The following is a 22,880-nucleotide window of genomic DNA, read 5'->3' on the forward strand; positions in this document are numbered from 1 at the left end:
GCCAGAAATACCTAAAAATATGAGACATTTTTTCCTCATTCAAGAATAAACAATATTCAGTAAGCTCCTTCCAAGCATTGGTCTATAATGTATATCTATTTTTCTACAAAAAATTATGAAAAGCAGCCATTGCTGTTTTCATTGTATAGGGTCCAGCAGGTTGAGTAGCTTGTTTCGACACACAGTTGGTCAATGGAGGAGCTGGGCTTTGACTCAGGTCTATGGGATGCTGGGCTCCATGCTCCTTCCACTCTGCCATGCTGCTCATGGCCTTTGGGACCTGGCTTCTTTGAAGCTTCATCAGGGAGAGGACAAAAATTTCTGGAGAATTTGGTTCACCTTAAGTTTCCCCTCCAGCAAAACAAACAACCATAACCCAATTAGCCACCCAACTAATGCCACCCCCCGGCCCCCCACTGGTACAGCAGCACCGGGACCTGGGAGAAGAGCAGCCATCAGCTCTGACATCGCTGCTCCAAACCCAGCTCAGCCCACCGGGTCCCAACTCACCAATGGGCATAACTTCTTTAATGCATCCAAACTGTTCATGAATGAGCAAGGGGGAACTGTAGTAACGCCGAAACCCCTTTGGCTGGAGACAGAATGAGAAAGAGAAGGGCTCAATGTTATTGATGAGATGGAGAAAACCCCACGAGAACTCTAAAAATGAAACCAGTTGGTTCCTCTAGGGGTGCCTCCGTGTCTCCCTTTAAGATGCTGACATGTCCTGTAATTTATCCCTGGGGTCGGGTTGGGAGGTACAGGTGTCAATAAGCAAGCTCCACTCCCTCCAGAAAGCAAGCCCCCAGCCCTGCCCTCCCCCGCTCCACTGCAGGTGCACATTGCAGCCTCCTTTATGTTGGGCTCCTCATTATTTCCCAGGATACAAATGGGCCATTGTGTGTTATTTCACCACGTGGTTTATTAACATCATTAAAAGGCCTGGGCATGGGCAAGCAGACCTCACAGGGAGACCTGAAGTCCCTTGTATGTCTGATGAGCTCTAGCAGGGCGTTGTGTTCTAGATTGCAGGGCGTTGTGTTCTAGATTCCGTTCTGTTTTTCTGACCTCTCATCCATGGTTTCTGCCTTGGCTTGTGGGAATCACCATGGGAGGAGGAGGAGGGGAGCACGTGAGGCAGGGGTTTTGGAGAAGAGGACACTGCCAATCAGAGTACGGAGATGAACTCTCTAAGAATCCTGACTTACTGTACCCCAGTGTTAGAAGGGAACTGAAGGGTCCCACCCCTACTAGGATTCCAGAATCCCTTCCAATGTTCCTAGCAAGTGGTATCCTCCTGTGAACACTGCTGGGGATGTGGAGAGCAGGAACTCTCACTAATCCTGGAGGCAGGTCTTCGGTGACATGATCTCTGATGGTTAAGACTTGGAACCTACTGATCCTAGGCCTTTTCCCTGAAGCCACAGAGGACGACAGAATTCTGTGTGTCAGATATTAAATTTTTCTGAAGACAGCTGTCATGCCCCAGGTATGTCTAGGGTAGACATTCTTGGTTCCCTTCTATAATTCTTTGGCCATCTTAGTTTCAACTATTCTCAAAAGTGTTCTGGGTGGCTTTTTTATCATTGTGTGGCACCAGTACTGAAGTCCACCCCTGAGATGCGACAATCAGCCCAGAATGGGCCAGGCTGAGCCCCCAGCCCTTGGTTTGGCCGCCATGATCTGCTACAGTGGTATAGATGTTTACTACTCTCTCCACTTCTGTGGGGCGGTTCACCTCTATCCCATTCTTCATAACACACTGAGCTGTCAGACAATTAAGCTGGGGCTGAGGGGGTTCCCGGGATGCCTGCTTTTCACTTGCAAAACCTGGACAGTCCCAATGCTAAAACTGGGAAAGTGCCGACCCAGGACAAGTTGTCCACTCTATGAAGGACACTGAGCCCTTTCCACACGTGCAACATGCATCTCCTAAGTTGACAAAGCTCCTCCTTCCTCAGTCATTATGCCAACTAGGAAGCCAAGTTGTCTAGCCAGAGACGTGGGGGGTACCTTCCCGGTGTCCAGTTCTCAGGGTGCTGCCATGAAATATTTTGAATGGAGTGATCTCATCGGGCAGGCAGGTGCCCTGAGCAGCGGTTCCCGGGTACACTCCGGGCACAAGCCCTTACCAGCTTGCCCACGCACCGCTGGGGTGCCAGGCCATCCATGCACTTGTGGTGGACACTCATCTTACAGGCCTTGCAGCGCAGTCCATGCTTAGCATTTGTTCCTGTCAGATATATGGTGAGCTTTGGTTAGGATACAACCTACTCTTCCCTGGCGACTTGTATGAAATCACTGAAAAAGTGGTCATTCCCATAACCCAGCTAATTCGTCCTTCCTGTGATGTTTTTACGAAGATTTAAAAATGGACAAAATATTATGGTAGATCCTTTTACCTTCTTCCATATTTTCTACCCAAAGTATCAGCTCTGGTTTCCTTCCACCCCTTTCCTGTTTATTCCTCCAGACAATCTCAACCTCCTCTGCTTTCATTGCGCACTCAATTCAAGCTTGCAAATCCCACTTTCTTTGCTCTTCATATGGATCACATTTCTGCTCTTCTGTGTATCCTGCTTAGTCCAAGTCCTGAAATTCTACCCGTTTTTACCTGAATTCCCAACACTCAAGTCTGAACTATTGGGCAAACTCTCTGGAAAATGACCCATAAAGGGGGAACAGCATGGTCTGTGTGAAAGTGGGGCTGATGATGGTCTAAAGTGGGGGATAGAGGGCTCGATCAGACACCAGCCCCTGCCTGGGGGAAAAGGAAGAGGAGGTGGGGGGCAGTGAAACTACCCCTGCAGTGAGTCACTTAGTGTCCTGGGACAGGGTGCCATAACGGGTGAGAAGAAAGAAAGCAGAGGAGGGAGGACAGGCAGAGAGTCATCCTGGCCACTGTGTCCCAAATCTTGGCCTGCACCAAGGTCCGAGGCAGTAGCACTGGAGAGGCATCAGGAGGACAGACCAGAGGGCGGGATGTGGGAGCTTCAGGAAGACAGCAGTGGTGCTGGGCACCTCATTTGTTGTTTTAGAAAGTGGCTGGATGGAGGCGAAGAGAGGATGTTAAAATGGGACGTGTTCTGCCTCCACTGAGTCCAGGACAGAGGATACAGGACAAGAGGTGCCATCTGCTCTGACTTATGAAAAGGAGGTGGCAGGCTTCCAAGCAGGTCTTAAAAATGAGGCGCCAGGGCTTCCCTGGTGGCGCAGTGGTTGAGAGTCCGCCTGCTGCTGCAGGGGACACGGGTTCGTGCCCCGGTCCGGGAGGATCCCACATGCCGCGGAGCGGCTAGGCCCGTGAGCCATGACCGCTGAGCCTGCGCGTCTGGAGCCCGCGCCCCGCAACGGGAGAGGCCACAACAGTGAGAGGCCCGCGTACCGCAAAAAAAAAAAAAAAAAATGAGGCGCCAAAATGGATTTCACAGCCCTTAGGTGACCAAGCAAATCAAGCCTATTGGAAAAGCGGAAGGGAGGTGGGAGACTGGAGGGAGCATTTCTTTGTAGAGTTGTTGAGGCACTATTAGTTTTATCCCTAAAACTATGCTTCTCTATATAACGAGAAGAAGGAGGTGCTTTCTCCTCTTCTCAGTCTCCTCCTACTGAGAGGGATTTTGAGGAGATTTGGACACATGGCTGTGGCCACACCCATGGGAGCATGTAGGTGAGGGATACGGGTGACCAATGGTCCTGCCGGCCTACCAAGGCAAAACAGCCATATAGGCAAGGCCCGCACCTTAAAAGCTTGTCAGCAAAAGGATGTGTGAATACTTTCCATGGATCACGTGGAATGCTGCCCAAGAAGACCAGCTGGAAAGGCAATGAGCCTCCCTCAGTAGGAATTAATATGTCCATATGCCGTGACACATGAGGTCACAGGTCTCCCCTATATATCATATCTGACCACAGACACAAAGCGAGAACAGCCCAACACACATAAAATCCACCCTCTTCTCCACCACTGCCTCCTCCAAACCATCACCACGCCTTGTCTGGACCAATTCTTGACTGAATTGCCTTATCCATTTTTGCCTTCCTCCACTGTGTGTAGAACCTCCTACTTAATGGTCTCTCGGTAGGTTCTCCCAGCCTTTCTGAGGTTGTACAAAATGCTCACCATGGTGGCGAGACTGTATGATTTGGTTGGAGCCCATTTCTAACTTTGTCTCAGGCCGACCCCTCTTATTCACCAGGGTCTAGCCACATGACCTTCTTCAAGTTCCTTAAATGCACCAGCTCTTGAATCCCTCAGGGTCTTTACACATGCTGCCCTGTGTGCCTTCAATGCTTGTCTGTAGCTCCTCACTTGTTTCATTGTCCTCATCCTAGGGCCGCTTGTCATTTCTTCATTGAGGCCTTCATGGGAACATTCCCCCTCCCCCCCCAATTATCTTTTTTTCCTGTTAGTCTTTTCACAGCGCTGTTGTTATCTTTCACAGGATTTATCACAGTTGTTATTTATTTGAGAGTTCGTTTTTGTCTTTTCCTCTGGACTATGAACTCAATGAGGCTAAGGACTGAGTCTGTCCATTTGCCACTGTATATCCAGCTCTGGGTATGATGGCCAATAAATACGTATTAAAGAAATTAATGAACGAATTCTTTTGTAGTCAGTCACACACATACTGAAATCAGTGGTGACTGATTTAGATAATTAATTGACGATTTCATCGATGGTGTAGGAATAACATTCAAGAGCTGAAAGAGGACTTGGAGATCATGTATGTGTATGATTTTATATTATTTTTTTAACATCTTTATTGGAGTATAATTGCTTTACAATGGTGTATGTGTATGATTTTATTTCACAGACGAGAAGCCTGAGGGTCCAAGCAGTAGAATGACTTGCCTCAGGTCAGAGGAAGTCCTGCTTAGTTTCACTCTTTCCCTGCTTGACCCAAACATTTCCTCCTTTTATTTGGCTTGTTTAACCTACATGAGGATGCAGTTGAGGATAATGAGATGATAAAATAGGGACTATGAGAACCTGACAGTCAGCTGAGAAAAGCAACAGGAAAACTCTTGACTGGACAAAGCCCTAGAAACCCTTCAGGAGGTATTACCTGAAAACTCCCTTCACGAAGGCATCATTTAACACAAAGTGTGTTTCCTGTTATAAACACAGAAAGTCGAAGTGACATATAAACACACCATAAATTACTGGGTATGTGTGCTTGTTCATAAATACTAGTTGGAAAATCTCTTTTTCTAACCACTTAGCTGAAAGATTGCAATGTCTTCAAAAGACTGGACTTTGAAGGCAGTAACTTAATTTTTGTTTTCAAGTAGAGAATGCTATTTGTGCCTTATGTGAGAATGTAAGTAAAAGCTTCAAAGAGGAAAGTTATTTCATTGTGTGCTGGACTCTGAAATAGAGCCATTATATATTAAGGTATATTTTCCTTCAGACCTGAACACCATAATTGCAGTTTTCCTTGCTTGTTCTACAACACTCCACTGTATGAGTCAGACCACCAGCAATTATTTGGTTTTAGGTGTTCCAATTTCTACCATGGAATTACAAAAGTGATTGAAGAGGAAAGCTTGTATTCTGTGACTCAGAGACTAGTTCAAAGGAATAATTTACATCCCAGCAGTGGCATCAGTTTACTGTAGCAAGATATGGAGAAGCTATAATCTAACTTGTTTTATCACCACTGATCTTCATCACAAAGGCATCATTGAATGTGACCGTTATGCCTCAGTAGGGTGGGAAAAACATGATTTTAAATTTGAATCTGTCTCATGTGGGCTCTTCAAACTTAAGAAAACTACTAACATTTTTGGAGCTTCAGCTGTCTCATCATCAAATGGGAATAGTACTAACTACTCTCAGGGTTGCTAATAGTAATAGCATCATAATATATGCAAAGGGGATGGCATGGGTTTACACACTTGGAAAAATAAAGATATCACTGGATTTTGAGTAAATATGGTGGACTGGCAACATGAGTTTCCCACTTATTCATACCAAAACCCCACTAAAATTAGCAAGAATAAAAAAATGGTATAAACGCCCAAATAACAGAGTTACTGGGAGGAGTGGCAAGAGTAGAAGAAAGTTCAACATACATTTGGAAGATAGCAACTGAAGGTGTGGTAAGCAATTTAGCAGAAGAGAGGAAGATTGGAAATCCCAATAGCAACTTAGAAACTAGAAGGTCATGGAGCTTCAAAAACTGTGGAATTTCAAAATTCTGCAGGAAGAAAATTTCCAACCTAGAATTTTATACCCAGCCAAATTACCAACAAGTATGAAGGCAGAATAAACACATATTCAGATCCTCAGGAATTAAAAATATTTAACTTTCCACACACGCTTTCTTAGAAAACTACTGAAGAATGTGCCTTAGAAAGATGAAGAAATAAATCAAGGAAGAGGAAAATATGACTCAGTGGGCAACACAAGAACAACATAGAGGAGAGGTAAATGATATGCCCATATGACAACACAGTAATAGCCTTAGACGGGAGCCACAGATGAAGTGAGGCAGTAGACTTGGGAAAAAAATGGAACTTAAACATTTATAGAGATTTTTTAGATTTGGATATCATAACAGATATGGCATTAGACAGATATATGAGAGTATATATATAAAAAAATTATAGGTGCATGAAAAGTCAAGGAAATGAAAAAGGCAATTTCCAGTATGAAGCAACATAAAACCTGTGTAAGGAAAGAAATGTAATCATGGTACAATACTAGAATCAGAAGTGAGCAATGGTCATAATAGTGTATAAAGTGACTAGTTAACACAAACTTGTGATAAAACTACTTGGGAAGATGAGAGAGCAAGGGAGCAGCAGACTGTGTTGTGACTCTTGTGGGAAAGTGAGAGTGAGGAACAAGTGAACAAGCAGGTGCTGCTGGAGGGGTTAGAGCTGAATCCTCATGCTCTATAGCAGGAAGCCAAGACATGTTTGATTCATCAATAAATAGTAGTAGAAGCACAGGATTTAGAAATATTGAAATGAATGCCAGAAGCAACAATTAAAAAGGATGAAAGTGGTTGACTTTCAGAAGCGAGTCTGGGTTATAGGATGAGACCGTTTCCATTGTAGTATTTTCAGTACCATCAGTACCACCTTTAAACTAGTCTCATGTACTACTGTGACAAAAAGCAAAGTTGACCTTGCAGGAAACCAGGTCAAGTCAACCCCTTGGAATGATGTGGCCCTTGGAATATGGAGTTATAGGGAAGACATGGGGCCAGATCTTCACAGAAACCATCAGTTCTTCCCTGGGATATGAACTTCTAGGATAAATCTAAGATAGTTCTATGAGTTACGGTTGAAAATTGTTAAGAATGTGAGTTATGATATTGAGATGGATTTTGGAATGGATCAGTGCAAACCAATATAACACTGATTAAACTGTTGGGTACTGAGCCATTTTATGAGCCTGGTATCATTTGCCACTATGGATAAGTGAGCCTTCCACAGAAAACCAAGTGTTGAAGCTCCAGTGAATGAAGAAGTTTATATATAGATGTTAGGAGAAAATATTGAAGGGGTTTTCTCAATGCAAATGGCTGAATCAACTACACTGGATGACAGGCTTTTTAAAAGAAATGATATCGATTACAGATATCTATAAAACAATTGGCCAGACTAATTTTGATAAGATTTTGCCATCGAGGCATTGCTTACCCCTTGGTTGAATTTCATATAGTATCAGAGTTAAAGATAAAACAATTGTTGCCCTTGAGATCACTTACCTAGAGGAACAATATGGAGAATGGGTAAAAATAAGAAAAAGATATGTGTAAGAAAAGAAACGTAATCATAATACAGTACTTAATCAGCGGTGAACAATAGTTAACATTGTTACTGATAATTAGTTTGCTTCCAGATTGTACAACCATGGTATCACTCCTACAATTTATTTGATAAAATTAAGGTAAATTAGACAAGAAAGATAACTTACTATGATTTGGGAAAAAAAACTTAAAAAATCTAGAAATAAAGAATATGTTATATATATGAATATCTAGAAATAGATTCATAAATATTTCTTGGATTACATAAAATATATATAAATGATTCAAAGGTAAATATAGATGAGATAGTTCAAAGATGTTCCAGGCCCCTGTTCTTACCGGTTTAGCTACTGGACTCCCCTCAGCCTCTGGCAGTACAGGCCACGGCTGGGAGAGGAGACTGCAAGGGATCAGGAGATCGCTTGCATCAAGAGTCTGCAAAGCCTCCGAGGGCCAGAAGCCAGGCTCACAGAAGGGCCTCAGAGCCACAGATGAGAGCAAAAGTGGAGGGTGTGTTTTCAGTGCCTGGGCAGACCAGAGGCATTTAAGGGCTAGGGACTATGCAAACAGTAGTAAAGATGACAGAGTTAGTATTTTTAAACTAAAGGCCGTAACAAAGCCTCCGCTGGGTGATAAAAACCGGCATTATAATGCAGCTAGCATTATTTATGGGCCATTTGCCTTTCAATTCCGTAGGATTCCCTCCCTGATGGGACCTCTGCTGACTCTCCTTGCTTCATTTTCAATATACTCCACCTTGGGCTACTCCTTGGTTTTACCAGATCATTTGTGGCTCCTGGCAAGGGTGGCCAGCTCATGCCACTTGAGCGCTGCTCACATTGCCTCCTCTGCCTTTCTTGCTCAGGTGCTAAACAGCTTCCCATTTTCTTGAAGCCCTTTTAAGGATTTTCCAAAGCCTCCTGCACACACACTCTCCCTGCTTCCACCACCTCAGGACCCACACTCTCCTCTGTTCCCTTACTCTTCCCAGGTACCTTTCACAAAAGACCCTTGACTTGGAGTGATGGCTTATTCACCTCTAGAACCCCTGTGGACAGGAAAGGGCTTGGCACAAAGAACATTACTGTCTGTGAGGAATGATCAGCCAACTCAGACCTGGGCCAGAGAAGTGCCCAGGCTGAGAAAATGCTGGGGTTCTGCCCTACTTATGCTGTGGAAGAAGTGAGGTTCCTTCTTGTGGCCCCTGGCTCCTGGAGGTGTGTGTGACTACCGGGTTCTAGTCACCTGCAGATCTTTACTGCCTGGGCTCCCAGCTGGTCAGTCTTGCTTTTCATGCCAATGTTCCAATGTGACTGCATCCTGGTTTGTTGGGACCCAGAACTCTCCAAGCTCCCCGGTTGATCCTACAATCCAGGCCAGAATACTGTTCCATCTGATGACTGCCTGACTTAGGAAGGGGCTGAAAGCCGATTCTGGGAATCACTCCTTCCATCTCTGCTACTGATTCCTGAAACCCTCCTCAAAGCAGATGCTGATAACTATCTGGACCTGTGCTCATAGTGTGGTGTACTAGAAAGAATTTGAGCTTCAGAATTCGAGCAATACAGCTTAAACTGCCCCCAAACTTCGGAAATCACTCAATAGTTAGAAAGTTTTCTGATAAAGAGGAAAAAATGGGAACATTTTTCCCATCACAGTTGAACTCTACTCATGAGAACTTGATTAAAAATAACCCATGCTATCTGTCCCCTACTACGAGTTCAATTGAACAAGATGGTTTGAAGACCCCTGGGCCATCTTTCCCTGACTAAATTCCCCACTCCCTGCCACATTACATCTTTTCCAACTCCTTCCTAGCTTAAAAAAATTAATGGCATTCATTGTTTATAAATGCTTCTGTTGATCTTTCCTATTTCGGTTTCTGACTCCTAGTGGAAAAACTCTCCCTACTTCTCCCGCCCCTCACCCACACTGAGCTTCAAAAATAGCAACAGGAGTTGGGTTGGCTCAGGGCTTTGTGTTTGGAGTCCACAGCCTTTGCCCTCTGGGTCACCAGTTCACGTCTTAACACCATGGCCAGCAAGCTTTCCTCCTGTTACATGTGTGTGGCTTGAAGTTTTGAGACATGTCTTCCTGAATGATTGCTTTCTCATGACCATCTGGAATACCCCTGACCTCAGTAATAATCTCTGCTGCTCTCTGTCTTCTCTTCTCTGAGGTCTGCAGTTTTCACGGTCTCATTTGCTTTCTTCAGAATTGTTCTTCTAAGCTTAGGGCTCAAGAATTTGTATTTATCCTCAGCTCTTCTAAGAATGGATTGGCCAATCTATGCTACACCCCGTCTCTCCATCTCCAAAGTGCTTTCCGAGGAATTTGGCATGCTATTAATCTCAACCTTTCCTACATACAGATAGCTTTAATCATACTGAACAATTTTTGAGGTTTTTTTTTTTTTTTTTTTTTTTTTTTGCGCTACGCGGGTCTCTCACTGCTGTGGCCTCTCCCGTTGCGGCGCACAGGCTCCGGACGCGCAGGCTCAGCAGCCATGGCTCACGGGCCCAGCCGCTCCGCGGCATGTGGGACCTTCCCGGACCGGGGCAGGAACCCGCGTCCCCTGCATAGGCAGGCGGATTCTCAACCACTGCGCCACCAGGGAAGCCCCAATTTTTGAGTTTCTTAATCCACAAAGAACATTCACTTGTATCAATGTATTTAATTATCAGTAAATTCCATGAAGTAGTTATTGTTATTTTCAATCTCATTTGAAAGACACTGGGATTAAAAGATGCTCAACATTGCTAATTACTAGAGAAATGCAAATCAAAACTACAATGAGGTATCACCTCACACTGATCAGAATGGCTATCATGAAAAACTCTACAAATAATAAATGCTGGAGAGGATGTGGAGAAAAAGGAACCTTCCCACACTGTTGGTGGGAATGTAAATTGGTAACAGCTGCTATGGAGAACAGTATGGAGGTTCCTTAAAAAACTAAAAATTGAGCTACCACATTATCCTGCAATCCCACTCCTGGGCACATAACCAGAGAAAAACATAATTGGAAAAGACACATGTATCCCTACATTCATAGCAGCACTATTTACAATAGCCAAGACATGGAAGTAAAACCTAAGTGTCCATCGACAGATGAATGGATAAAGAAGATGTGGTATATATATATATATATATATATATATATCTATATATATATATATATATATACACATACATACACACACACACACAACGGAATATTACTCAGCCATAAAAAAGAATGGAATAATGCCATTTGCAGTAACATGGATGGACCTAGAGATGATCAGACTCAGTGAAGGAAGCCAGACAGAGAAAGACAAACATCATATGATTATCACATATATGTGGATTCTAAAAAAATGATACAAATGAACTTATTTACGAAACAGAAATAGACTCACAGACATAGAAAGCAAATTTGTGGTTACCAAAGGGGAGCCAGCAGAGGAATAGATTAGGAATTTGGGATTAAAATATACACACCACTATATATAAACTAGACAACCAACAAGGACCTACTGTATACAGCACAGAGAACTATACTCAATAACTTGTAATAACCTATAATGGAAAAGAATGTAAAAAAGAATATATATTTATATATATGTATAACTGAATCACTTTGTTGTACACCTGAAACGAACACAACACTGAAAACAAACTGTATTTTAATAAAAATTTTAAAAAAAGAAATTGGGATTGAGAGAAGGTAAATCAATTGTCCAAGGTCACTCCATCTACTAAGTGCAGAGCCAGAATGCAAACACCCACCCCAACCTCTCTGCCCCATTCTGCCTCTCTCCTGGCTCTCTCTTGCAGTTCTGTATTTTGAATTTGTTTGCAATGATCCATTTGTACATGCTCACTACTGCCACTGATGACGACTGTCAGGTCAGTGAATGAAGTTTCACTTCTATAAATCTGATGGGACAAAGCCCTTACTTACTTCTTTGCCTTTGTCAGCTACTGGAGGTTTTAGAATAAGCATCAAGCTAAGGAGCTTGAATATAATTCTTTGGGCAATCAGGTCGAGCAAGCATTCCTGAGAAAAGCAGTAATTCGATGTCAGTTTGCTTTCAGAAGAGCGCTGGCGGCAGTGTCAAGGGGATGAGGTGGTAGAGATGGATAAAAGAACATAGCTTAGGAAGTTCTTGAAACGGTTCACATGAGATGTGCTGAAGCCTGGCCTGAGGCAGAAGCAGTGGGAAGAGGGGAGGGAGTTGGCCATGGAGAAGTCACAGAAGTAGAATTGACAGAGTGTGCTGCTCATGGGTGGCGTTTCTAGAGAGAGGGGCTGGGAGAAGTCAAATATAGCCTTGAGGTTCTGGCCAGGTAGATGGGAGCACGCAGGTGCCATGTGCCCCAGTAGGAGAGGCCAGCAGTAAAGCGGCAGGTTTTATGGGGGAAGGAGATGATTTGCTTCACTGTGGGAAGATGTAGACATTTCAGCATCCACAAGGCATCTGAGCTGCAGAGTTCCGGTAGCTAAAGTGAGAGACCAGAGCTTGGGAAAGAGGCCGGCCAGCACCAGTACATGCCCCCTGGGACAGCAGGACAGGAAGACAGGGACAAGCAAAGAGCCCTGAACCTTACTGCTAAGTGGGCACCACTGCTTTTGGGCACTGTCTCATTGAATCTTTATGCCACATCTATCAGAGAGATATTTTTATTTCTATTTTTAAAACGAGCAAATGGATGCTCAGAAAACATTCCTTGAAATCTCCTTCTCAAAGAGGGCTATCAGGCTGATCTCACGTGCAGTGATACAGTCCTTATGGGTCAGAGTCAAGCTGGTTCGCTGTCCCGCCTCGGTTATAAGAAGTCATTCTTGTGACTTCTCTTTATGGCATTGCAGTGCTTGGATCTTAGACTGTAAGGGATCAGAGTGAAGCAGATGTAAACTCTTGAAGCCATGTTCTTGCCATGTCAATGGAAACACACATTTCCCTGACTGGAGGTAAAGTGTGTATGTGGTGAGCACACGTGCCGGCAGGTATCTACGTGTGCACTCCTGGGCTTGCCGGCTGTCCTGCTGTTGGGACGAGGAGTGGGGGGTAGCTATAGGCTTATGGATCTTTCCAGGTAAGCTTAGCATGTGATAGAACCGTCTATGCTTTGTTTTTCTGGTTCAGCAACCAGACAATGTTTGATCAACTACAAAGAAAATGCTTTAGTATTTCTCTTCCCCTCATCTTCTGTCCTTAATAGCTGGGTCACAGTGTATAGGTGTCTCCCTTACACACACGCACACACACACACACACACACACACACACACACACACACGTATACACACACACACACACCTGCCGGATGCTTTGAGCCCCAGACACACACAAAGGGCGGTCCTATTTTTTTTTTTTTTTTTTACTACTGGCCCAGTTCTATCATTTATGTGATATCCCTGGGGCTGCACAAGCAAAGGGACTTTTCTAAAGTAGGTCAGTGGAGCATTCTCTGCCCTGGCAGCTGAATGCAGGCACAGGATACACATCTTCCAACAGGTCTCTGCCTCCCCTGTTTTTAACAGGAGATGGCCTATTCCAGGAGATCCCTAGCTTCCAAACACGGAATTAATCATGGGTCCTTTCTACGTTTGTCTGCCATGGCTTTGGTCTTAACCTCAAGCAGGAAGGCATAAATCAGCAACATCACAGTCAGGAAAATGTTTTGCAGCCACAAGTTTAGAAAAGGCTTAAAGTGTATCCAGAATTCACTGCCTACTTTCTGTCCACCCAATTCCACCTTGATAGATTTCTCCTCCTTTCCTTCTGTCCCAGGCAGCTTTTAAATTTCTTGGTAGGTGGGACAAGAAGGAAATATATGAAGCACAGAGGGTCTCAGAAGAACATGGAAATGTATATATTCAGAATCTATTGGCTATGATATTACTAAATAGCATCTAGCTGGTGACCTAGACCTTCAGAGAATGACTAAAAATGTAACAAAAGACTGCCTTGAATTATCATTCTCCCCTGTCTGGCCAGTTATTTATGCAGTGGAAATACTCTCCTGTATTGTCATTTCTTTCCGCTAAGGTATGATTTTAAACGGCTCCTGAAATACAGATCTCTTCTTTGGGGCACGAATAACATCATTTCTCTGGAAATCATGTCTATGCTGTGATTCAAGAAATCACCAAAACACCTGCAAACATCATGATGGATAATAATTTAAGAGGGACAGTCTCTTTCCTTTGGCTACCTTTTTTTTTCACAATTTCCCCCTCAAATTTGGCCATTTAAGACTTTGGTCAGTTACTAGTAAAATAAACAGTTCACAGGAATGAAGTCCCTCATTTTCTTTCGTACACTGATAGGATAGCAGCAGTGTCTGACAAGCTGGGAAATTTTTATTTTATTTTTTATGCATATAAAGATTCTCTCGTCACCACCTGGTCCCTTTCTTATTCTCAATAATCATGAGATGTTTAAGGACAGGGTGGGAGGCAGCGCTCATGTCTTCCTAATGTCAGCAGATGTGTACCTTAAGAAAAACAACTTTAGGAACAGATGTGGAAGTACGGCTATCACTGAGATGAACCAGCCTCTAACAGTTCCTTTGGGTGCCCGACTTCCCCAACTAGTCCCCCAAACAGGACTCAGATATTCTCCCATCAGTGATGTGGCTTTGGGGCATCCCAGCCTGATGCTCTGGATGGGGGTGTGGGATGGGATGGCCTTGGAAGGCCAGTGAGAGCATCACAAGGCCTGTTAAACCCACCCTCCCCAGTGGACAATGCAGCATCTGCATGGAAGGAGGCCCAGCAGGTCTTCATTTGAAAGAGTCAGGGGCTCCTCCTCACTTCTTCCAGTTTCTAGATAATTCTGGTCTCTTCTCCTTTGGTACCTCTCAGTCTCCTCACTTGAATTTATGAAGGTATTAGACATCAGCACCGGGCCGGTACACAGTTGGTGTTCAATGTTTGATGGATCCATGGCTGTTGAGATTACCTGCAGTTCTACCTTCTTAATTGGGAATATTTTTCTGTGTATAATAAAAATAATCATAACCATAATTCTCATAATAGTTATCAATGGTTGAGCATTTATCTATTTACTCATTCAACAGATTCATACTGAACACCTGTTACAGGATGGGTGCCAGACTTAGTGCTGAGGACGCTACAGTGAACACAACACACCACAGCCTCTGCCCTCAGGAGTTTACACCATCAGATTTGCCATTCACCTCGTCTACGTGACTGCATTAATCACCTGTCTCCTTTGCTCCTTTCACAGTGTTGTAAGGGAAGATGCATTTTAAAGAATTATATTATACTACACAGAAGACAATTATAGACAGCATCTGCTTTTGGTTGACAATAAAATACAAGAGAATCAGATACTACAATAAAGGAGTCAAAAGAAGGAATAGGGACTTCCCTGGTGGTCCAGTGGTTAAGACTCCGCGCTTCCATTGCAGGGGGTGAGGGTTTGATCCCTGGTTGGAGAACTAAGATCCCACATGCCGAGTGGTTCAGGGGGCCAAAAAAAAAAAAGAAGGAATAAAAAACCTGGAAGAGGGCTTCCCTGGTGGCGCAGTGGTTGAGAGTCCGCCTGCCGATGCAGGGGACGCGGGTTCGCGCCCCGGTCCGGGAGGATCCCACGTGCCGCGGAGCGGCTGGGCCCGTGAGCCGTGGCCGCTGAGCCTGCGCGTCCGGGGCCTGCGCTCTGCAACGGGAGAGGCCACAACGGTGAGAGACCCGCGTACCGCAAAAAATTAAAAAAAAAAAAAAAAAAACCTGGAAGAATGCATGGGGAATACAGGACAGCAAAAAAATAAAATTTCACAATCAAAATCCTTATTAGAAGTGAAGGTTAGAACTGATAGTACAGATGATTTAATTACTATCATAAAGCAGCAGTTCTCAGATCTTTGGATTTCATGGACTAAAATAAAAGGCGACAGTGTGCAACTAGCTTCAGTGAGAGCAGAGTGGACAGGGGACAAAGCCGCAGAACAGGCTGAGGGACATTAAGTGGAAACTGCAGGAATTCCCGGATTGGACTCTGCTCACCATTCTGCCCCAATCTGCAAGAGATGCATTAGCTAAGCAAGGGGGCCCATGGCAATGTCCTTCCTTATGCCTTTGGTACCATATCCTCTTGAAAAATATTACTGGAAATATACTGAACAACTGAGAAACAAAAATAAGAGCTGAAGAATGGAGATGTTACGTAAGAATAGAGCTGGTGGTAAATACTAAAATCAGTTAAAACTGGAAATGTCTAATCAATGTATAAATCTTGTTATAAAAGGTATGTATACCTTAAGATTTATTCTCAAATGTCTGAATTGCAAAACAGTGGAAGAGCAATAAAAATACGGATTGACAAGAGTGCCGTACTTAATTCGCAAAAACAAGAAGTGGAAATACTATTGCTGGCACGATGGGAGTTGGCATTAAAAGTTGGATAAGCTTATCTGCAATAATAGAGGAATAAAAATACCGTATTTATTTTACTTTTTAATAACTTGAAAAATGTGGAATAAAGAGTGCTTTTTGAAAACGTCAGAGGTAATTGTTAGGAGAAGAATATATTATATATCTTTCAAGCTGTGGAGGTTATAAAAGGAAAGAACATATAAATCACACATCACACACACGCACACATGCACACACACACACACACACACACACACACATACATATACACGAACTGGAAGGAAACAGCAAACACAGAATAGAAATCATATAGTACCAGACAAAAGGAAGCCAAATATTTCACTCATAACAATGAATACTAACGCATAAACATCTTCCATTTAAGAAGAAAAATTTAGGTTGGGGAAAAAAAGAAATCTAAAATCCAATTATGCTTATTTTCAAAAGAAGCACTTAGATGACATGACAAAAAAGGTTTAAAGTTACAGGTAGATAAAGGCATATCAGGCAAGTATTAAAAAACTAAGGTGGAAGCATTATTATAACAGTGGGATTAATGACAGAAGTATTAAACAGGATAGGAAGCTGTTTTATTTGGCTATGGATAGAATACACAATGAAGGAATCCATGTTATGACCCTTTGTGCGCTGAGTAACTTTACATGAAAATATGCAACACAAAGGCGAAATACAGAGAAAGATGACAGATGAGAAAATTGGCCTTCTGTGTCAAGCTTCCTTCTGGGCAGGCTGGAGACTTGACACACCAGGGGAATGGCTTGCAAAGGGATTAGGGAGTTTTCCATGTTCTTCTATTTCTGTTGGTTGGTATTTAAGGCAGACAATTTTTCTCCCACTCACTCACTACTCTTTTTAGAATACCCACTACATGCCGGTGGGTGCTGTGCTGGCTGCTGTGGGAATAGGCACCTGCATCAGACCAGATCATGCCTTCAAGGGGTAGGCTGCTTGAGAAATGACATGAAAGTTCAGAGAAAGTGGTCACCACAGGAACTGGAGAAAGCCTTTTAATTGATTTGGTGCTGGCATGGATAGAGAAATGGGGCAGGAAGGAAGGGTGTCCCAGATCTTCCAGAAGGAAGAGCAAAAATGCTGGGGCACTGACAATGGGCTCAGAACATATTAGGACCATTGCAGGGTAGCGTGGTGAGCAATCTGGTAACACGGGCAGTCCTCTGCAACTCCTATGGTCCTGTCTTCTGTTTTGGCAGCAGGTCAAGTTATACCATGCAGTCCCATGTGAGGTCCCAGAGCATAACACTAGCCCCTGACAGAAGCTGCTTCCACCTCTGTGTGAGGCTCTAACATACCTCCTTCCTTGGAGCCTACCAACATCCATTTCTGCTCAATCTTTGCTGGAAGGAATGTGGTTTACTTTTTCATTTAAGTCATTTTAAATGAGACAGAATGTATTTCTTAAAATACATGGCAGCAGGCATAAAATTTCAGGAAACTAATGGAAGACGCTAGCTGAAAAGTATTTTGTGCCCCTTTAGTTAAAAGGTGCTGAGTACAATGTTCTCTGAGAACACGGGATCTGAATTGAAGTCTTAATAACTCTTTAATGAACTTGCTTTTGCAGGCACTGTAAAGGCTTTCCAAATTTTGTCCATTAAAGAGCGACATGCCAAATAGTGTTCAATGACAGCCGAGTGGAATTAGGGAAAAGAAAATCTTCAGGAGGGAGAACTCCGTTATTACCCATTTGCTCCACTGCCTCTGTTCTCCACTGATAACACTTGGTTGTCTTCAGGATAGCAGGACTTCAAAATGCTAACGTGTGCTGTGATTATACAAAGGGAGTGTAGTGTACAGCATTTTCCAAACACATATTTTACTATAGAAAATCCTCCCTCTCCAAATCTACGAAGGCTACTTCTGGGATTACTTTTAGAAGCTCTTCCTTTTAGTATCTTGAACTCTGCCTCACTGTATCATCCATCATTGTGCACCTGGGACCCCGAGCAAGTTTAAACCCTCTTCCAGATAAGATCACTTCAGCTATTTGAAGACAATGACTGTGTTCCCTAAAGTCTTCTCCCAGCCAAGCATTGCCACCTCCTGCAAACATTCCTCAGCCGGCAGGGTCACTATCTCCCTACCCTGGGTATGCTCCAGTTTTATTTACTTTCACTTAAAACCCTGTCCCCAGAAGCAACACAATTCTCTCAAGGGGGCCAGATAAGCAAAGAAAACAAAGAAATTACTTCTGTTGGACCAGGCATTATGTTGCCTTTTTGTCCCCTAGTAGAAAAGTAACAGTTAACTTACTGCTACTTGTAAGCAATTAAGACTCCAGAGATTAACAATCCCACAGCGCAAACCACTGAGGTCTAGGTACCACATTTTATGATGGACACATACCACAGCCCAAAGGAAAATATACATCTGAAATTTAAGAAAAAGGTTCTAGAGAGCACTTGTATTTTCTTATTTATAAGCTGCACAGCTCCTAAAACAACTGTCCAGCTAAATGACTATGGCATTTCAAGAGTTATAATTCCATCCTGAGAATACATAGATTTTACATTTGCTTTTTAATATTCCCCTTGATTTCTGTTTGGCGTTTCCCACCAAGAAACAACTTCAACAGTGAGTGAATATTTCCATTCAAGGTGTGGTTAATGTTTCAATGTTTATGGCTTTTTCAAGCAATCGGATGAGGTCCGAATAGGTCAGGAAACAACTAAATTAATGGTCAAACAAAAGCACAGCAGAAAGGTCCGTGACTAAGTGTAATGTAATATTTCCTCTCCTTATATTATTCATTATAATGATAACACAGTGTTATAGGAACAACAATGCCAAGGTCCATCTGCATTTCAAATTCATTCCTAGTGGAGGATGTTTTTATATTGCGTCTTGTAGCATTAAAGTGTGTTTACAGAGATACTGATGCTGTTAGTGCCTCGCATAGATTTTATTTATCGTACTGACACTGGAGTATTGGCTCCGAATGGCTCACAGGTGCCCTTTTTCAGAGAATTGTTCTCAGCCAAATGGGATCCTCTTTGTCTGGGATGTCACACTCTAACTGCCCCCTGGGGTGCAGCCATGGCCAATGACTGAGCGACAGGAGTATACAAAGGCCAACACCCTGGTCTCAAGGTGGGGCTACTTGGCGATATGATAAAATCTGTGGTCCAGAGCTCCCCCTGGGTGGGATCATGTGACGTCAACTCCAGCTGAGAGACCACATCCTTGCTTAGCTCCTCCCCCTGCCCGGTCCTGTTTCTCTGATTCCCCTTCTCCTGAGGGCTCTCCCCATAATAAACCACTTTCACTAGGATCTCTAACTCTGTCCTGTTTTAGGGATTCTTACCCAGGACGAAGCCATTATTTTTTTCCCCAGTGGTTGCTACTCGGACAGTTAGAAAGTAAATGATCCTTTGACTGCAGTGACTGTATGAGGAAACTTGACATTTTAGGCAATGAAATCCAGCCTTTTTGCTAAATATTTGTTTAGAAAATAGGTGCCCATTTAATATGCTGTGTCTTCTAAGTGGCTGCCAACTAAAAACATTTAGCTAATTTAAAAATAGTTTTGGGGCTTCCCTGGTGGCACAGTGGTTGAGAGTCCGCCTGCCGATGCAAGACACACGGGTCCGTGCCCCGGTCCGGGAGGATCCCACATGCTTCGGAGCGGCTGGGCCCGTGAGCCATGGCCGCTGAGCCTGCGCGTCCGGAGCCAGGGCTCCGCAACGGGAGGGGCCACAACAGTGAGAGGCCCGCGTACCACAAAAAAAAAAAAAAAAAAAAAAAAAGTTTTGCAAACAAGGTGTCAGAATGGAGTCCCTTAGAAAAACCTCCTTAATCGACGGAGTGGACTCATGCACTGAGTTAGTTATGCTAATAGTACATATTGACTTGTTCGAGTCTTTGCAATTCCAGCGAGATGCAGATTACCACAAGGAAATTCAATGCTCTCCTGAAACGAGTCACTGTAGACAGTTCATTGTAAAGACAGAGTGCCCTAGATGGAATATATGTACTGGGTGCCCAGTGAAGATGTGTCCCCCACCCTAACTCCCAACTGCCAAGGCCTAAAGATGGCAAGACTGGATTGTTTTGGTGGAGGAAGTATTTTTCTTGTAAGCAAGTACAAGAGGATTCTCCTAGTCTAAGACTGGCTCTGGAACCCTGTGGACCTAAAGGCTTGGGCATCCAGCATTGGGGCTGGTGAACACACCTAACTGCCTATTTCTCTCATGTCTCCATGAAAGACTGGCTTGATCATCTTTGGCTTGCATAGGTGACCACATTTCTGGAAAAGAGGTGATCATAGAGGGTAGCCATGTCCTGGGAGGCGGGGGGCATGCCATAGTGCCTGCTTAACCCAAGGGGCCTAAGAGCAGGGTCAGCAGGGGAGGAGCAATCTCAGGTGTCAAGTCTAAGGTCAAGGGCAAGGCTGGCACTAGGGAATGAGGGCATGAGTGAAGGAGCCAAGGAAATTAGAAAGAGATGGGCAGGCAATGAGGCTGGGGTCCTGGTCTACTTTTACTGCCACTTTCTGGTGGCAAATGTTTAGGCTTTCCAGCTTTAAGGCCTCGGCAGCCAGGCGAGGCACACATGTGAGACCCTGTAAACCCAACTCTGAGTGCCCGTTCCAACTTAGAAATCCTAGACAGCGAGGATGCCAGATTCCATTTATTTTTATACAAATATCCATCAGCTAGAAACTGCACAAATGAGATTTGATTTTTCTTGGCCATCATTACATAACCTTTGGTTCTCAGTTGAAAGGAAAAAACCTGCTTTAATATGTTCTCTGGAATGTCATTCTAAGGGGATAGTCGCAGGTGGTCGGTCTTTCCCCAGAATTTAGAAAATGAAGATGAGCTGAGGCTTAAGGAATACAAATCTTCAGGTGATTATGTAGAGACAGGAGGTTAGGTTTGCGGAGTGAAGAAAAAGGGCAGATCAGCTGTGCTCTATCACAGATTACAAGCCCTGGGCAGTGTTTCGGGAAGGATAACGTCCATCAGCCTCTGCTTTACCTCACTCCTCTTCCTCTCCTCACCTCCTTCCTCTGCCTTTTCCCTCTCCCCGTTCCCTCCGGTCTCACAACACCTCTCTAATACCCTTTCTCCTTTCTGTGAAGGAGCCTACTATTTGGTTTACTTGGTTTTCATCTTTGAGAAGAGCAGTGTGCCTTGTTGACTGTTTTTTCTCTTTCTTCTCTTTCTTTTTATGTTAAAAAGGCAGTTACACTATACATTTAATTCTGAGAAAAGTATAGTGAAATTTTCTTTAACACAAAGCATTTTTGGGGTGTGATTTTCAAAACAGAATCTTTCAAAATTGTCACTGTACTTGAGGTGTACCTGGAATCCTCTTTAGGGTAATGACTGTGACATTCCTCAGAGGTGAACTCATTTCCATTAGTTGTTTTAAAAAGACACAGCCTGTCGGTCTTTTCACACTCGTCATGAGACTGAAAATAGAGACTCATCATCACCTATTTAAGGGTTATGAATAGCACTGCCTTGAAAAGGACCGGTGGAAATCTGTGTGGAAACTGAAAATGATGCACCAAATCCCGAAGCTAGGTAGGTAGACGCAAAAATGAAGTTGGAGGCCAAATTGCCTCAGAGTTCTGAGCACAAGACACAATGAGACCCCCTCCCTACCACGGTAATGGTCAGATGCCAGGCATCACTTCCAGATGCAGAAGGGACGTGGAAGGTAGTTTAGCTCTAAGATTTAGTAGTGTCTCCCAGACAAAAAAGGCTCCGTAGTGCAGAGGCCATCCTAAGCCCAGTGGTAGGCTGGATTATTAACATTCTTCACTCTGTCCTTTACAGGTGGCTTTGCTATCCCTGCTACTGGGGGCAGAGTGCACTTCTCCATCCCTGGACATGGGTTTGACCCACATCCCGGTGGAGTACCCACAGAAGTGACAGTTGGGTTCCTCCAACCCAAGGCCCTAGGAAACTCTGTATGCTTCCACTTGTCCTTGCCATTAGAAGGACATGGCATGGGCAGCCCATGGGTCCAAGGAAAGGGTAAGAGATAAGGAAGAGAGAGAGGACGCAATAATTGAGCTGAGTCTGGATCAGCCAAACCCCAGGTGATCTGAAGATGCTGAGTAAGAGTAAAAGAAAGCTGTTTGGAGCACGCTGGAGTTTTAGAGTAGTTGTGATACAGCGATTTTTCGGAAATCCTTGACTGACACAAAGCACTCTTCCTAAATGTGGCCTGTTGGAAGGAAGAACATGAATAATAATAGTGACTAGAAAATGAGAGTGTGAATAGATGATGGTTTTCTGAGGATGAGGACAGGCCTGTGTGTATGGTTGCAAAAGGGGCTGATGTTGCTCCCCGTTTTGAATAAACACCCCCCCGACACCCTCCCCCTGCCAACTGGGTCTTGGCCAAGGGTGAAGGACACCGCAGAACCCTGCCTTCCCGGCTACACTGGAAACCACTGATATGTCCACATTCAATGATGACAGACACTGGTCTCTTTGGGAAGCAGCAGAGTCTCATTTCAAAGACTATCGGATAATTAAGCAGGGGAAGATCTTCAAGACGACCTATGCCTGGGACAAGTTAAACTACTCGCTACTCATAAGGCAGGCCCTTCAATTACCGGTCAAGTGCCTCAGTTAAATGGTTATATTCTCCCTGAAATTTGTCTTTTTTTTTTTTTTTTTTTTTTTTTTGTGGTACGCGGGCCTCTCACTGCCGTGGCCTCTCCCATTGCGG

At 43.9% G+C, this 22,880-nt stretch overlaps 1 protein-coding gene across 2 annotated transcripts in view; it reads right to left on the minus strand.

Moving 5' to 3' along the window:
* The window catches only part of STAC (SH3 and cysteine rich domain), a 103,307-nt gene that overhangs the window by 40,099 nt on the left and 40,328 nt on the right, over window positions 1–22,880 (minus strand). For both annotated transcript variants that reach the window (XM_007115172.4, XM_007115171.4), the window contains exons 3-4: window positions 2,133–2,233; window positions 511–592 (exon numbers count right to left, since the gene is read on the minus strand). In XM_007115172.4, the coding sequence (XP_007115234.1) occupies window positions 511–592; window positions 2,133–2,233 (183 nt within the window). The remainder of the gene's footprint in view (window positions 1–510; window positions 593–2,132; window positions 2,234–22,880) is intronic.

The sequence above is a fragment of the Physeter macrocephalus genome, chromosome 18, assembly GCF_002837175.3.
Source record: "Physeter macrocephalus isolate SW-GA chromosome 18, ASM283717v5, whole genome shotgun sequence".
In the NCBI taxonomy this organism is placed as follows: Eukaryota; Metazoa; Chordata; class Mammalia; order Artiodactyla; family Physeteridae; genus Physeter; species Physeter macrocephalus.